Genomic DNA, 16657 nt, shown 5'->3' on the forward strand with positions numbered 1-16657 from the left:
AATAAAATGATGAAGACCATTCATGCATTTTATATATTTAAAACATGTAAAACATCCGCGTTAGCACATCGCCTAGGCTGCAGCAGGGTTCGTTTTCAAAATGTAAATGTAAGAAACTTATCCAAGATGATTATGACAATGCACACTATTATTTAACTGAAGTTGTGATTACTAATGCCTTTAATTTGAAGTATTTTTTATCCGCTGGGATGACGTCATTACGTGATGACATAAAAGAACTGGTGAACCGGTTTTTTGAACCGGTTCATTAAAACGAACTGTCCGAAAGAACCGGTTCGCGGAAAAGAACCGGACTTCCCATCACTAGAAAGAACTTAATTAAATTAAGGAAAGGTTTTCAACGAAATTGAATTACATTTTTCCAACAAATTCAAATTAGTTTGAAATAATTTGTTGTAATCTTGTTGTATGAATTTAAATTAACTTTAAATTAATAAAGTTTTGTCAGATTAACTACATTTAGTTTTGTCCTGCCTTATTTCACTAACATTATAATTTTAGTTAATTTGACTCTATGGTCACTTCTATAGATAGACACTTCTAGTTTTCAATTGAATTAAACCATTTTTTACATAGTAATATTATATTTCTTGTGCAGGACTGCAAGTGAGGTTTATGCATAGTGCATACTGAGTACCCACAGCCTGAGCAGGAGGTTTATAGTGTAATATGGAGTCTGAATACAATACTGACCCAAACACAGTCACCACTCTTCTGCATAATGGTAACCACAAAATTCAAAAACATTACAGAAAGTACTCTAAGTTTCTAACATAACTTAACATAAAACACTAACATTAACTAACAACATCTTTCCATTTACTGAAAAACACATAAAATAACACTTTTTCCATATATTGACCCTCTTAATGCAGTCCCTTGCAAAGCATGCTGGGAACTACAGATCCACTGCCCAGTTAGATGTCAACAACAATGATTCATGTAGATTTCACACAAATGAATTCGGTTGATTGAACACAATTAAATTAAGTTGTGACAATATTAAACAATCATGTTACTTTTGCTTATTTTAATTAATTATTTTAACAAGAGGCCAACATTCATTTTTTGAGTGACATCCGTTTAAGACGAACGAAAAATATTCATGTTGACTCAATTAAAAATTGATAAACCAAATTTTTAAAAGATTACATTGATTACATTTAATGAAATTAAGTTGAGATCACTTCTGAAGGATTGTGTCGTACATGCTCATTTTAATTAATGAAATTGAACAAAGAGCTAAAATCATTTTTTTTTTTGAGTGTAGGTGCTTTAGGATGTAACTTACACTCATCCCACTACTACCATATTGTTTCACATTTCCAGACACGTTTAGTACAGTGATGTTTCTTCCTACGATCTTACTGTTACACTGAAATTGTTCAGTTTAGTTTACTAACTGTTTTCATTAGCATATTGTACATTCACCTATGTTGACAATGCTGATTGTGAAAGATACACGAATAGTTCGTGAAATGGCTTATGCTATATGACATCACATGTCGGCTAAATGCAGTTTATTGTAACAATATCATGGTACGAGCACAGAGCATTAGTTCAACGTCAAGCTGAAGTAGGCTATTATTGTACCTGCAGTGGGAGTTTACATTAGTTTCCAGCATGTTGTGTGATGCTTTCGCCATTGCGTTAAAAGTCTCTGTGTGGCCGGTAGTGAATGCTCGCTCTTGAGATCGAGCACGCAAAAGAGGACGAGCGCTCTTGTTGCATTCTGAAACATTGCCACTAGAAAATGCACTAAAAATGCATAGAGCACCTTTAAATGAAAATAAATAAATAAAAATCAGACTGACCCAAAACTTTTGAACCGTAGTGTTGCCTGGAGCATTGGCCCTATTCACTTCCATTGTAAATTCATCACCGTAACCTTCGATTTTCGATTGCTCTTTTTAAGAATATTATAGTTTTATGGTAATATTAGAATTTTATGGTAACCAACATTATGCCAAAAGTGCTGCTGTCAGTCAAAAAAAAAAAAAAGAAGAAGACGAGCAACATATTTGACTTCTATTAAAATGTTTTGATGATTACGTTTGGTGACAATAGCAGTGGCGAAATGACACACTTTAAACATCCTATCCAAACATATCTATTAGATGGGGGAACCAGCTCGATTTAGCTCTCATTGCCCGCAGCTTTAATCTCCTGTGCTCTCATTCAGAGCCGATGTGCTGAAAGCCTCCTGTTGGGAGCTTTCTGGAATGTTCTGGTTCGTGAAGCATATGAAGAGCAGCTCATTATATCTCTCACCTGTCTCTCAGCAGCTCTCTCACCGAACGCCCTGGCCGTCTGTCTGCAGGGACGTTCATGTCTTTACAAACAGTGATGTGCTTCGATGTGGAGTGAAAAGTGTCTGTGTCTGTTCCGAAGGGACTCTGTAGACATTGCAGCACCTCGTGAACGCGTGACTATGTGCATGTGTCATTCTGGTAGTCTTGCAACTGTGTGCGAGCAGAAAAAAAAAAAAACAAAAAAAAACACGTGGAATGTTGTCACTGACATGCTTTGAGTAATTAGCCTTGATCGATAAAAGATGAAGAGTCACTCCAGCAACCAGCCACACACACCAGACGGCTGCACCTGGGAATCTTGGCCTGCGTGTGGTGCATTCATAACTCCTCATTCTCCCATGTGGAGACGCAGTAGACAGAGTTCAGCCTGGTCACCGCTCTGCTCTCCTTCGGTCTCCCTCTCTCTTTTCTTGCTATGGGAATCTGGCAGCCGTTGTCCTGCAGGCTCTGCTCCAGCTTCAACGGATCGTTTCAGGTACAATCCGGAGCTGCAAGCTGAAAAAGGTGCCAGGAAACAGAAAAGTTTAGCAGTGTTGCTAAATGGGTTTTAGTGTCACAGCTGGGTCAGGAGATATAAATGATCTTTTTCAATCGTCGTCAAAGCCAGACCGAAACAAAAGTCTTTTAGCTTTGGATGAACTGAGACGGAGGCAGCGTGAGGAAGAGCAGACGGACCCTTTTGTAGAAAAATGAATGGGAGAAATTGTAACACTCTATAAATCTCGCCTTACAGTTAAAAGACCTTGTCATTTTCTGGGGCGATGTTTATTTAAATTAAGACAATCTATTTTAAATACGTTACCGTTATACTATTAACTTGAATAGACCTTTTCTGTGATGCATATGCTTTATTTTTAAATTACCTTGGTATTTTTGTTATTATATAAAAAGTTTGCTTTACATTCGCTCACAGAGCATTCACGTTCATTTGCGTTTCATCGCAAAAACTTTTTGTGAGGGAACACAAAAGTATTCAAATATATGTTTTCCCCCTCTTCATGTCGATTTAGTGGCTCAATATGACCCCAATTTCTGTTTTTTACCCACTTAAAAAAAAAGATTAAGACTCTCACATCCCAGATAGCAAACTGACATTGAATCAACGTGGAAACATGACATCGAAACAACGTTGATCTGACATTGTTTTGCTCATCGAATTAACGTTGAACCAACGTCAGACGCGTCATTCTTTCAAAACTAACGGAAAATCAACTTGAAATCAATGCGTTGTTTCAACGTTATGAAAGCAAACCAATTTTCGATTTTCATTTAGTTTTGAAGAATGCCGCGTCTGACGTTGGTTCAACGTTAATTCGATGAGCAAAATCAACGTTGTTTCAATGTCATGAGAGACGTCGTTTCCACGTTGATTCAATGTCAGTTTGCTGTCTGGGATATGAAAACAAACTGCCCTTAATACAAAGAGCCCATTTTTAAGAACTTGGCATGTGTTAGACACTGCCTTTTGTCACTGACTCATTGTCTGTTTAACTTAATGCTATGGTTTTACTGATGTTTTATTGCTGATTTGAAATTTTATAAGCAAATGCTGGTGAGCGTGTGAATGCTTATACTCCTCTTTTAAGCCTCTGTCCATGTATACGCATTCAGTCAGACTTTAGGTATGCTATTTATCAAACAACCTCATTGTGTGAGTCCAGTAGAGCTCATCTTTCTTTCAACGGTCTGGCATGAAGACAGTGTGTCAATCTCTGGACGAACCCCATTTTGCTAAAATGATTTTAGTATTTGAATGATGATCTGTACATACACTCAAAAAACCTACTTGGTTAAAAACAAACCAATTTGAGTTGTTTTTAGCACAAGGGCTGGGCAAATAGAACTGTTAGACCAATTTTACCCAATAAATTGGTTTGTTTATTTAACCCAGTATAATAGGTTGATTTTTTTTTTAATATAAAAGCCATTTTTTATGTCAGTCTGTTCTGTTCTATTTCAGTTATCATGGACATTCAGTTTTCCCGCCATTTCTTAGTTATCATGATCACCTCATTATGAGTCAATTCTGTTCAGCTATTTTGCTCGTCACCTAGTTTGTGTTCCTAAATAAGTTCTTCCTTTTCAGTCACTCCTTGTCTATTCACCTTCTTGGTTAGTGTGTGTTGCTACCTGATCGTCTGTTTGCCAGAATTAGCATTTCACGAGTTCACATTTACATCAATTAAACAGAGTAAAGATTATGCGTATTTGGCGTGCTGTCCGGGGGGAGGGCTCCAACCTCGGAATTTTTTGCCCGAACCCAGAGTGCTACAATTTTCCATTAAAATGCCCTCGTTGTGAATGCCTTGTCATCGCTGTCTTCTCTGGATCCATCTCGGGCAACAGCCGAGTCATCAGCTCCCCATCCGATGCTGCGATTCCGATTTGCCGGGCGGATTACCCCTCACTGTAATCCTCAGGTCACCCAGCCCAGATGGCACTCCAGAGCCCTTCTGGGAAGATGACCCAGAAGGGACACTAGAGCAGGGCCTGGGGATGGGGACTCTCCCTTCATTCTCACAACGGAAAGCGAGTCTTGACCTTAGCACAGAGGTGGTCATATTCCCGTAATGAGAACATGACTCGTCCACAAGAGCTGCCTCAGCATGCTTTAAGGCCCAAACACGTGATACAACTCTCGTGCGAGGGGGACAGAGCCCTACTGCACCCAGAAACGCACGGATGGAATGGCATCTTGAAAAAGACGCAAACGCACCTGTGTTTCTCTTTCAGAAATGGGACCCGTCAGCAGTGCCGGAGCACACTTGAATGACCGCAGCAACACTGAATTCAGAGAACTGAAAAACAACGAAGCACTCACTTTCTTGTCCTCAACCGGCCGTCAAACAAACAAACACAAAAAAATCTGCCTTATTGTTAAAACAGCAGTTGAGAGCTCAAAAGCTCACAACCACCGCTGCACTGCACTATAGAAAACACCAGCACTGGGAGAGTCTTTCCAAAAGGACACCGACACACTCGCTCGTTGAAATCACCAGCACTCTTTAGATACATCAACACGAACGGCTCCGAAGTGAAAAACAACTAGTGCGTGCATCCACAAATTTATACCCGTGCACAGGGATGGAGTGTGTGATGTGAAACACACGCGCTAGTTACATTGGCTCGTTCAGTAGTACTCGAAGAACATAGGCTCTCTGATGCAATCCCCATTCAGTCGACCATCGACTACGTCCAACATTATCGACTGAAAGGGAACTTGTTTTACAAAGTAGAAATGAAACTTCTAGAATTAATTAAAGTGTAATCGACCAGTCTCTCTCCGTTGCGGTGCTGGTTCTCGTGCCAGAGCTGGAATTGTGGGCAACTGCTCACTTCAGACCGTTCTGCGTTTCACTCAAAGCTAAAATATGACTCCATAACATGCCCATTACTGATTCAAACACTGATTCAACACTAATTTAGGTGACTCACATCGCATCCTGTATGTTGCTTTGCATAAAATGAAATGATTTACAGCACCTTACTTATATTATACATACAACAAACATGCCCCAATTCAATGGCTGTGAATGAATAAATAAATAACTCAACTGTTGGGTTGTTACGTCTGACCCAGGAGCTGGCTAACACAAAAACTACCCAAACACTGAAAAAGTAACCCCAAAAAATTACGGAAAAGGCTCAAATCAGTGTTTGGGTTGACAAAAATAACCCTATCTGTCTGTCGAACCTTTCTTTAGCTGAACTAAGGCTCAGAAAGTCACAGTGACCTTCAACCGTTGTTGCTTGTGTCTTTGTCAGTGCTCTCTGTTTTATTTCTTCTTCCAGTCTTTCCAGTCAAATGGAAGCTCTGTGATTTTAGTGGCCTCCTATGGAGTTCCCTGAGCTCTTGTTATGACCTGCTTTACGTGTCCTGCTACAAATGGAAGTCATGTTACGCTTGGGTGGATCAGCCTGCTCAAATGTTTTCCCCACTGCACTGCCACACAGGCTGAGATTTCAGGCTTCAAGAGCAATATTTAAACTGCACAATGTGTGCATGCGAGTCTGTTTGTTATGACTCCTGCCTGTCCACGGAGTCTCTCAGCTTGAACATATGCTGCCTCTCCCTCCATGGAAGTTCGGAAATCGTAATTATGTCGTAAATTGAAAATCATTTTGGTCAGAATCAAATAGATGCATTGGGCAGTGTCAGTACTCACAAAGATGCATTTTTAGCACTCTGTTATTAAAACTAACAAAACTAATCCCTGTTCTTCATCAATAGTGCACAAAATGGAAACTAACCTTTATAGTCAACATTCACCATTGCAACTCAAAATCAGTAAACTGTTGTTAAACACGCTTTAAAGAACTGCTCACATGAAGACGTCAGCATGAATTGCAGTAAAGGTTGCTCATAAAGTTGGTTTATGAGTAAAATCTCATAAAATGTGATTGAATGCTATTGTTACATGGAGTGACATTCGTGATTAATCGCACCCAAAATATATGTGTGTGTGTATAATGTGTATAATGTGCATGTACAGTATATATTTACAACAAATTTGTTATTTTTATATATATATATATATATACTGTATATATATATATAAATTAAAAAATGTTTAATTTAAACTAAAAATGTGTGTTAGACAAAGTTTAATCTACAATCTATTGTTAAAAGCATTTTACAATATTTATTAAATATTTGTATATTATTTCCAATATTGCATTATAGGTTATGAATTAAATTGCAACATTTAAAAACATTGAAGCTGCATTTATAGCTGAAATTCATGCAAAAGGGCCCCAAACCAAGGACATATGCATGATTATACTTGTCATTTCTGCATGTAAAATCTTTTTTTTAATGTAATATTCTAATTTTGAATGTGGGGTTTCCCAATGCTTTAAGCCATACTCATCAAAATATAACAAATTAAGGCTTAAAATATCTCACTTGTCTAATATATTAGTTTCACCTTTTAAGTTGAATTACTGAAATAAATGAACTTTTGTAACAATATTGTAATTTTTCGAGTTTCACCTGCATAATTAGGCTATCCAAACAAGCGTAGGTGAGTTCGCTTCCGCAATCATTGTTGAATTGACACTCCACTACCTCGAAAAATTCCAGAACACTCACTCAACAATGCGAACGAATTGCATTAACCTATAAATGTGGTTTTGTAGATGTGTGTTTATATATTTCTGTGTCAAGATTGAACGTGTAACAGTCCTTAAAGTTTGTGTGAAGTTCAATTGTTTATTTGAGAACGGTTAACCTGTTAAATGGAGCGGGTGAGTTAATGTGTGTGTGTGTGTGTGTTACAATAACTCTTTGCAGAAGATTGTGTATTCAGACATCTCCAGATGGATCTCATTGACACTCTTCACTTTGATCAGAACAAAATCCTGCTCTTCACATATAGAGGGCTGTATCTGTTTGTACTCTGATTACTTGAAACTTTGGACACATATGTGAGGGTTCATTGGCGTGTGAAGAGTTTTCTTTATAGTTCGAGTTCTGTCACGACACTTCCTTCACCAGAAGACCTCCTCTGAGTTGCTAAGGAGACAATGGAAACACTGACCACTCTGCTGTATCACTGCTGTGCAAAAACACACTCAAGCTCGTAACCAGTGGTATGAAGCAGTTTTGCTTCACTGTTGCATTTCAAGTGAAAATAATTTTCAAAGCACACAATTTTGCTGAAGTAATATACTAAAAACGTTGGGAACTTGCAGTTGCTAAATGTACTTGTGCATATGAGGAATAATCCAGTGATGAGGTGGGCCAGAGGTTAAATTCATTCTCCTGATACTAATCAGGTTCAAATCCCATGCTAACACATATGGAATAAAGTTCTTATTTCATGCCAGTAGATGTAATTGATTAACTTGACTTCAAAGCAGTGAACTATTTATTGTGTTCCAGTGCCTCAATCATGACACTAGTCAGGGGTTCAATTCCCAATGAACACATGATCTGATAAAAAAGATCAGTATAGCTTGGATGCAATATGGATAAAAGCTTTTGCTATTAATGTATATTGATTTGAAAATTATATTCACTTGAAATGCAACAGTGAAGCAAAATTACTTCATACCACTGGTTAAGAGCTTGAGTGTGTTTTTGCATGTGCACAGCAGTGATACAGCAGACAAAGGACAAGAATATCTAGGGCTCATTTGACTTGGACCAGTTAGCAATACAGAACACTTCAGCCAACCATATACAGTAACAATGCACTGAAATAATTTAAAACCTGCATAGCAACCGAATTATGTATATATCTCTTTCTCTCTTTTAGCTCTTGGACAAATCATGCTGTATGTGGATGGAATGAATGGGCTTATCAAACACAATGAAACTGTACAGTGGCTTTACACGCTGGTTGGATCAAAGGTAAAGGAAATTTCACTGTTTCATTGTAAATGAGTGTGTGTATTTAACTCCATGGTGTTTATTTGCAGTGATTCAAGTGGGTCATTTAACTCTTCTTCCAGTGGCTGACTTGTTACACTGATATATTTACACAACATCAAAAATCCACTTACCTGATATGTGAGTGTGTCTAAAAGTGGAGTTAAACTCAGCCATGAACTAAAGGAACTCACATGGCAAGAACATACAGTAAGACTGGTCAGGATCACATGGCATGAAACAGAAAACATGACTATGACTAAATTTTAAATTAGGAGACATGAAAACATAAATGTGAAACCAAACCACAAATATATATAGTCAGCCAATATTAAATATTTAGTTTTGCATGCTTTTTTGCCTTTTTTATATTTGGTGATATTTTTTTATATCATCTAATCAATGCTCACTTAAAGTTAATCTGTAAAAACACCAATAATTTAATAACACTGTTAAATTGAACACATTAAAATGTTGTTCATGTAGATTAATGTGTTGACGCCTAAATTCAATTGTAGATTAAAACAGTTGAAGAAATTTATTTAAAACGGTTGATTTTGGTTTTCAGTGTTTCACTTCTCATTTATTTAGACAAAATGGTATGTCAGAACATGAATATTATTGGCTTATTGGTCTCGCCAGAATATCGGTGCATGCTTTAATAAAATAGATTATATAAATAAAATTCAAATCAAATTTAAATGGAAATAATATAATTTTGACACATTAATCATTTATTCCTCCTATGTCAGATGTATAATTTTCCATATTGCTGGGCCTATGCACTTCATGGTAATATTTTTACATTTTAATGCTTGGTTTTAAAACCTAGTCGTGAAAACTTCAAAAAAGTAGTTCAAAGTAGATCAGAAACACTTGTTTTGAGAGCCCACCACCAGATCTATTATTTTGTTCAGAAGTAATGAATTCAATAAGGACCGAAAAGTACGTTTTCTTGTATTTATGTTCTTTTTAGCCAGTGTTTGCAAATGTTTTAAGTTAAGGCAAGGTGTGCCACCTTGAACAATTTCTCAGAGGGTGCCGTAGATTTGCACGCAGTGTTCATGACTGACTTTCCTGTTTTCCCCCTGTATTTATGTTCATTTGAGCCAATGTTTGTAAAGCATGCTTTAACTCAGCAGGGCAACTTCTAGGTGTGCCAGCATACAGAGTGTGGTACAGATTCGCACGGCACACAGTGTTCTGGGTTGATTTTCTTTCTGGGTCCTGTCCAGCCCTCTAGTGGCAAAAATGAGCATTTAAGATAGGACAGGTGTGTGTCGGTCAATATCCGAAATCCTCGTCCTTGTGGGGACATTTTTTGGTCCCCATGAGGAAAAAAGCTTATATACGAAGTGGGTTAACGAATCGAATATACAGTTTGTACAGTTTAAAAATCATTATGTCTATGGAAATCCCCCATAAAACTTATAAACCTGTTTGCGTGTGTATGTGGTAGAGGTTGAATGGGAAATGGATGTTTGTGATCACCAAATCAGCAGATGTTTGAGCAGTTCTGTGCTGGATACAGCAGTGTTTAAATGTATTTCCTATTGCCTCTTCTCTCTCTCTTCCTGTTATATGGCTCATGTGGAATGCACTGTATGGTTTAAAAGAGCAGCTCTAACATTATTAAACACAGATCTGTTTCTCCCGCTGTTCTTCCACTTTCCTCCATACTCACAATCGCATTCATGATCCTGTATTTTTTGCTCTTCTTTACTTCTGTTTTATTTACTTTTCACTTTTGTCTATTGGATTTCAGGGCTTTTCTCTCCTTTCACCTTGTTTTCCTAAAAATATCATGCCTCATTGTCTCAATCTATAATGGTGAAAGGATGCATTTTTGCAAAGGAAATTATTTTTTAAATATGTATTTAATATTAAATATTTACAATATTTATTTCCTGTAAAAATATATGATATTTAGTTCTGAAGCAAAATTTTGTAAGATAATAAGGCATGTTTTCAGAGTATATATATATATATATTAAATTAAGTATATTTCCCTTTCAAGGGAACTCACGCTGCGTCGAGAATGATGCTGTGGGAACGCTTGGCGTGACTGCGTCATGAAGCATGTGTGAAATTAGTTGTGAAATTGGCAGTGTGGGTATAAACGTTCCTACAGTGTCATTCTCTACGCAGTGCAAGTTCGCTTGAAAGGGAACATCTCAGTTACAACTGTAACCTTGATTCCTTGAAAGAGGAATGAGACGCTGTGCCCCCCTGCCATACTTCCTGCATGCCTGTCAACAACTTTTTATCCTATCAGAAGCTAGAGTTGCATTCTTTGGGCAGGCCTTTTAGTTTCCTGGTAGTGACTCCAGCCGCCTAGGACGTCTCGTCACACCATTGGACTGATTTCACACTTGCTTCACGCGGACGTCCCACAACGTCATTCTCAACGCAGGGTCCTTTTCAGGGAACCAAGGTTACAGTTGTAACCGAGACGTGAGAAAGAACCCTGGAAAGAACACAGGCAAGAAAGTACATTGGAAAACAGGATAAAATTAAACAAAATATGAAGAACTTTAAAAAAAAACAACAACATAAATACCAATGTTAAACCAATAGAACTATGGCGATTAAAAACAAAGGTGAAAAAACAAATGGCAACACATATATTTTAGAGTTTAGATCTAAAAAAGAGTTTAGATGTGTCTTCTGGAACATGGTACAGAGAGAGAGAGAGAGAAAGAAACAGGGGTCATATCACAAAGTCCTTGCAGGACATTTAAAGTAGCTCATCTTCCTGTAAGTTTGCAGTCATGTATCAGATGTTGTTATCTATATCCTCCATGTAACCCAATTCAGGAAAATGAGTGTATGTTGTTGTACAGAGATAAATAGTGTTTCTTTCTTTGTGTGTGTGTACATGTTTGCAGTTTCGGTTGGTTGTTAAAACTGCTCTGAAGCTGCTGCTGGTTTTTGTGGAATACACCGAGACCAACGCACCCCTCCTCATCCAGGCTGTCAACACCGTTGACACGAAGCAAGGTAGTGTGAACACATCAAACAAACAAAGACACACACACAATATGGAAAGTGAAATACTCTTGGAAAGTTGTCAGAGTGTCTCTGGAAATCAATTTTCAGCTCTATTCAACTCTCTATTCAGTCTCTGTATTTGAGTCCAAGCTGAGCTCATATCCAGAGTCTGGCTGTTACAATGTTTGTGGGACAGAGAGGATGGGGAGAAACTCCTCTGGGGAGGTTTGGTTCCCTTCAGGTTAAAACAGGAGAAGAGAGGAAACAACAAGTGAAGCTGACAGTTAGCATACTTTCTCTGTTGTCCTAAGAACATTTTTTTTTTTTTAATGTTCCCATTAGGTATGTTTCTTTAAACATTAAAAAACATTAGGTATGTTTTTTAATGTTCTCTAAGCTTTCTGAAACTAGTAACATTTTAAAAATGTTAGATGAACTTATAAAGGAAATGTTTCGGCACCAAGAAAAAAAGATGATTTTTTTTTTTTTTTTTTTTTTTTTTTACGTTTTGAGAACAATATTAAAGACCGGATAACTTTTAACAACGTTCTATTAACACTATTGGAAGAACATTTGTTCAAACTTTGAGAGAACCAGAATTTGTTGTTGGCTGAGTCAACTCTTTGGTAATTGCTCATATTATTGACCTCTGCTTTGAGAGTGACAAAATACAGCAGGAGTAAATCAAGATTAATGGACTGAGCTCATGGAAAAAAAAGGTGTTGATAGGACCAGAGCTACTAAGATAAGACTGCTAGGATGAAGAAAAAAAAAGGTTTACCGGTAATACTGTTACATAAGAGGAGAGAAGGCTGTCTCTGGTCTCCCAGTGAGAGACAGACAGGCTGGCAGATGAAGCAGAACGTCTTTAGCTAATAATCTACATAAGATACATTTTCTCCTCAAACTAATGTTGCTCATTTGCTTCTGAACCAGCCATATTTAAACTGATTTACTTCAAGTACCACATGAAGGGTACTAATCCACAGTTCCTTTGAATTCTGGGGATTCAAATCAACTACCAATCAAATAAAGAATTGTTTTTTGGGTGAATTACATGACATTCAGTTTTGTGTCAGAATATATTAATTTATTCAGGAAAACATTAAAAAAAAAAAAACATTCATACAATGACTTTAATGTACGAAGACCCCGCCTAAAGGGACACATTATTTGTCAATTTTTTTTGCGTTCTCTTGCAAACGTTTTACGTTTTATGTTACGTCATATGTTTTTTTTCAATGGAATGCAAATTTTTTCGGGGCAAAAGCATTGACTTTTTATTTTTCCTCCCATGTCATATTTTTTCCACCAATATGTCCCTTTAGGGGCTCCGTAATGCATCTCTTCAACGCATTCTCACCCCAAGGCGTCACCTTTGACCATGCTTCAATATTTGACGTTTTAGGCGCCCTTTAGCGTCACTTACATGACGCGATCCTACGGCGTCATCTAACTGACGCTAAAGGAAAACGCTTTTACCGCAGTTAGAGGACGCGGTTAGGTTTAGGTGTGGGGTGGGGGTAGGGTACACGCGATCCTAGGGCATCATCTTGCTGACGCTAAAGGGCGCCTAAAGCGTCAGATATTGAAGCATGTCCAAATGCTTCCCAAGGCGTCAGTTAAGTGACGCCTTGGGGGTGAGAATGGGCTGATCTCTTCTATTTCTGAATTAGAATTAATTAATTAGTTAGTTAGTTATTTTTTTTGTGGGCATAAAGTAAAAAAAAAAAAAAACTTGTGAAGAATGTGTCAATAACAAAGAAAAGGGCTTCATTAAAAAGTGAAATGCTTGAAATGAAAACATAAATAGGTCTAAATTGACTAAGAGTTTATGACCCTTTTATTTATGTGTATCCAGGCTGTAAGCCCTGGTCCAATCCCATGGAAATCCTGGATGAGAAAGATGGAATGGACACTGAGCTATTGGTTTATGCCATGACCCTTATCAACAAGGTACCTGCACAGTATATGTTTCAAAGTTTTCAGACTCTTTTCGCACACTCTCAGTTTCATGTGTTATTTATAAATATTCTCACATATCTGTGGTGTTCCTCCAGACATTAGCTGGTCTGCCAGACCAGGACTCTTTCTATGATGTGGTGGACAGTCTGGAGGAGCAGGGCATGGAGGCCGTGGCCAAGAGGCACGTCAACAGGAAGGGCACAGACTTGGATCTAGTGGAGCAATTCAACATCTATGAGGTTAGTACACGCTCAGTTTGCTTTTCAATTGGACAAAGTCTGATTGATCCAGCGGTTGAAATTCACACCAGTGTAACTGAATGATATGAAACTATAAATTATTTTTTTACACAAAAACTGCATGTTTTTTGTGCCAAAAATGTTGACTCTAGGTTGACCTTGATTTATCCTAAGCTGTGGTGCTTTAATGCAACATTTTCTATTTGCTGTTAGTCTAATAGTCATTTATATCCATAGTCAATCCTTCGTCATGAAGATGGCGATGATGAGGCTCAGCCTTCTCCATCTGGACATAAAAGTCGGCGTCGAGCCAGCGTGGGGGCCACACCTGAGAGGCGGGGTTTGGAACGACGACGGAGCCGAAGACACTCGCTCCAAAATGGGAAAGGCCACACTTCTGCTCCAACTTCCCCCTGCCACAGCCACACACCCAACATGCTGCCCTTTAATGGCCAGAGAATTGACGATATCAGTGAAAGGTGAGAAGAGAGAAAGACAGACCGAGAAGTTAACTTTTAACATTATATTTTGTATTTCTGCAGTTTTAGGTATTTGAACTGGAAAACAATACGTATATATATATATATATATATATATATATACACACACAAACACACAGAATAAGTTATTTTTATTTGGAGTGGTGCAATAATGTATTATGTGTATGTTTTACTATACACTATAAATATATAGAGTAGATTAAATATTGCTTTAACATCATTTACTTGAGAAACTGCTTCTTTTCTATTATTATATTCATACAATTAAAATGAATTCCATTGGCATTGTTTATATTTATGTACTTATTTTTTATTGTTTTGCTTTTACATTATTGATTTAGTTTTAGACTGGTTATTTTATTTTTTTAAACTTTTTTTAGATTATCAACACATACCTCCAAAGTACATTTATTTGTATGTTTAGATATATTTACTGAAGGACCAAAAAAAATACACTATAAAAATAAATTTTTTAAAGTAAAAACAATGATATGACACTTTCTACTATTGTCGTGCGTGGTCTATGGAAAAATTTGAAGTGAAAATCACACTAAGCCTCTTTTTGACCTGATCACATGTATTCACTTTCAGCCATAAAACACTATGTGCAGTTTAGGATGTACTGATTTTTAAAGAACAGGAAGCAGTTTTATATTGGGTGTTCTATCATGTTACTTTTGACATAAGAGTTTTTAAGCCCCAAAAGAAGATTGAGAATTTAATAATGCTCTGAGGGAGAGATGGAGGGTGCTTGCTAGTGCACAGACGTTCATATTAATCACATACACACGAGGGAGGCGTTTGGAACCTGTGGGCCTGAGAGGGAAATAGGAAGTTACTGAAATATGGAGGTACAAGCTACGGATACTTCTCAGGGCTGTAGCACAGCATGAGGTTCTCAATCTTGTCCTTGTATATTTAGTTGTAAACTATAATCATACAACTTACTCATATCCTATGAATGTTTCAAGGGACAAAGGGGAACGCACATATATCCGCAGCTGTATATCAGCCATTGAGAAAGCTTCAAATGTTTTTTTTTTTCTCTCATCCAGCGAGTCAGTAGTTTGGAGGGACACAGTAAGTTCACGTGAGGCTGTGGAAGAGTGAGAGTACGGCCAGCTCAGCCGCTCTGTGTTAGTGGAATGTTGAAAAGTCTGGAGGTATTCTGTCACTGTGTCTCTGAGCAAATCTTACTAGAGCCCCGGAAAATCTAATCAGCGGTGTGTGGAATCGGCTGTCCCATTTGATTAATTAGAGCCCGCGATAAGAAACAAAACAAAATTAGACATAGTAAAAATGAATTCCATAAAATGAAATAATATATAATTATAAATATAATATAATTAATTCATTTACTGAAGTTCAAAAGTTTGGGGTTAGTTTTTTTTTTTTTTTTTTTTTTTTTTTGTGGAAAGAAATGAATACTTTTATTCTGCAATGATGCTTTAAATTGATCAAAAGTAAAGATTTTTTTTTTTTTTGTATTTCATGTAAATGACGTTATTTTAATCTTTCTATTATATATATATATATATATATATATATATATATATATATCAAAGGATTTTCAAAGGATTTGAAAAAAAAAAGTTGATCATGGGTTCCGTGAAAATATTAAGTAACTGTTTTCAAAATTGATAATATGAACGTAATGTGCATAATAACATGAAATGTTCTTTGAGCACCAAATCACAGGAATAAATTACATTTTAAAACATATTAAAATAGAAAACAGTTATTTTAAATTCTTATAATATTTCACAATATTGTTTTTTTTTTTACTGTATTTGTTTTTGAATACATCATTTTTTTAATAAATGCAGTCTTGAGCACAAAAGCCTTCTTTCAAAAACATTTAAAACATCTTACTGACCCCAAACTTTTGAACTGTACCATATTATTATTTAATGGGCTAATGAGATAAGAGAGATATTATTATCGAAATGTATTAAGTAAATGCCTCTTTTTTTAAGGATGTTCTTAATGGAAAAAAAAGATCAAAATACTTGTTAAAATATTGTACATTTAAAAAAAGAAAATTCTCTTCTATGCTAAAATGTTCTGATGTCTGATTGAAATTGAAACGCAAACTTTCTCTATTGAATTTGTGTTAAAGAAAATATAGATTTATAATATCTGTCATCACACGGTTGGTTATAAGCAACCAGCATCAGTCAAAATCAATATTACATTAAATACTAACAAAATTGTCGCTGTGAACTTGTGCCTGTCTGAAATTCAAGAATAAGTCTG

The 16657-nt window shown here is 36.7% G+C and overlaps 1 protein-coding gene across 5 annotated transcripts in view; it reads left to right on the forward strand.

The window, feature by feature from the left end:
• The window catches only part of fhod3b (formin homology 2 domain containing 3b), a 188083-nt gene that overhangs the window by 135115 nt on the left and 36311 nt on the right, over positions 1 to 16657 (forward strand). For all 5 annotated transcript variants that reach the window (XM_039674624.2, XM_089117557.1, XM_089117559.1 and 2 more), the window contains 5 exons: positions 8594 to 8688; positions 11595 to 11706; positions 13559 to 13653; positions 13758 to 13901; positions 14139 to 14380. In XM_039674624.2, the coding sequence (XP_039530558.2) occupies positions 8594 to 8688; positions 11595 to 11706; positions 13559 to 13653; positions 13758 to 13901; positions 14139 to 14380 (688 nt within the window). The remainder of the gene's footprint in view (positions 1 to 8593; positions 8689 to 11594; positions 11707 to 13558; positions 13654 to 13757; positions 13902 to 14138; positions 14381 to 16657) is intronic.

The sequence above is a fragment of the Pimephales promelas genome, chromosome 12 (genome assembly GCF_988280905.1).
Source record: "Pimephales promelas chromosome 12, fPimPro1.hap1.1, whole genome shotgun sequence".
NCBI classification, from domain to species: Eukaryota; Metazoa; Chordata; class Actinopteri; order Cypriniformes; family Leuciscidae; genus Pimephales; species Pimephales promelas.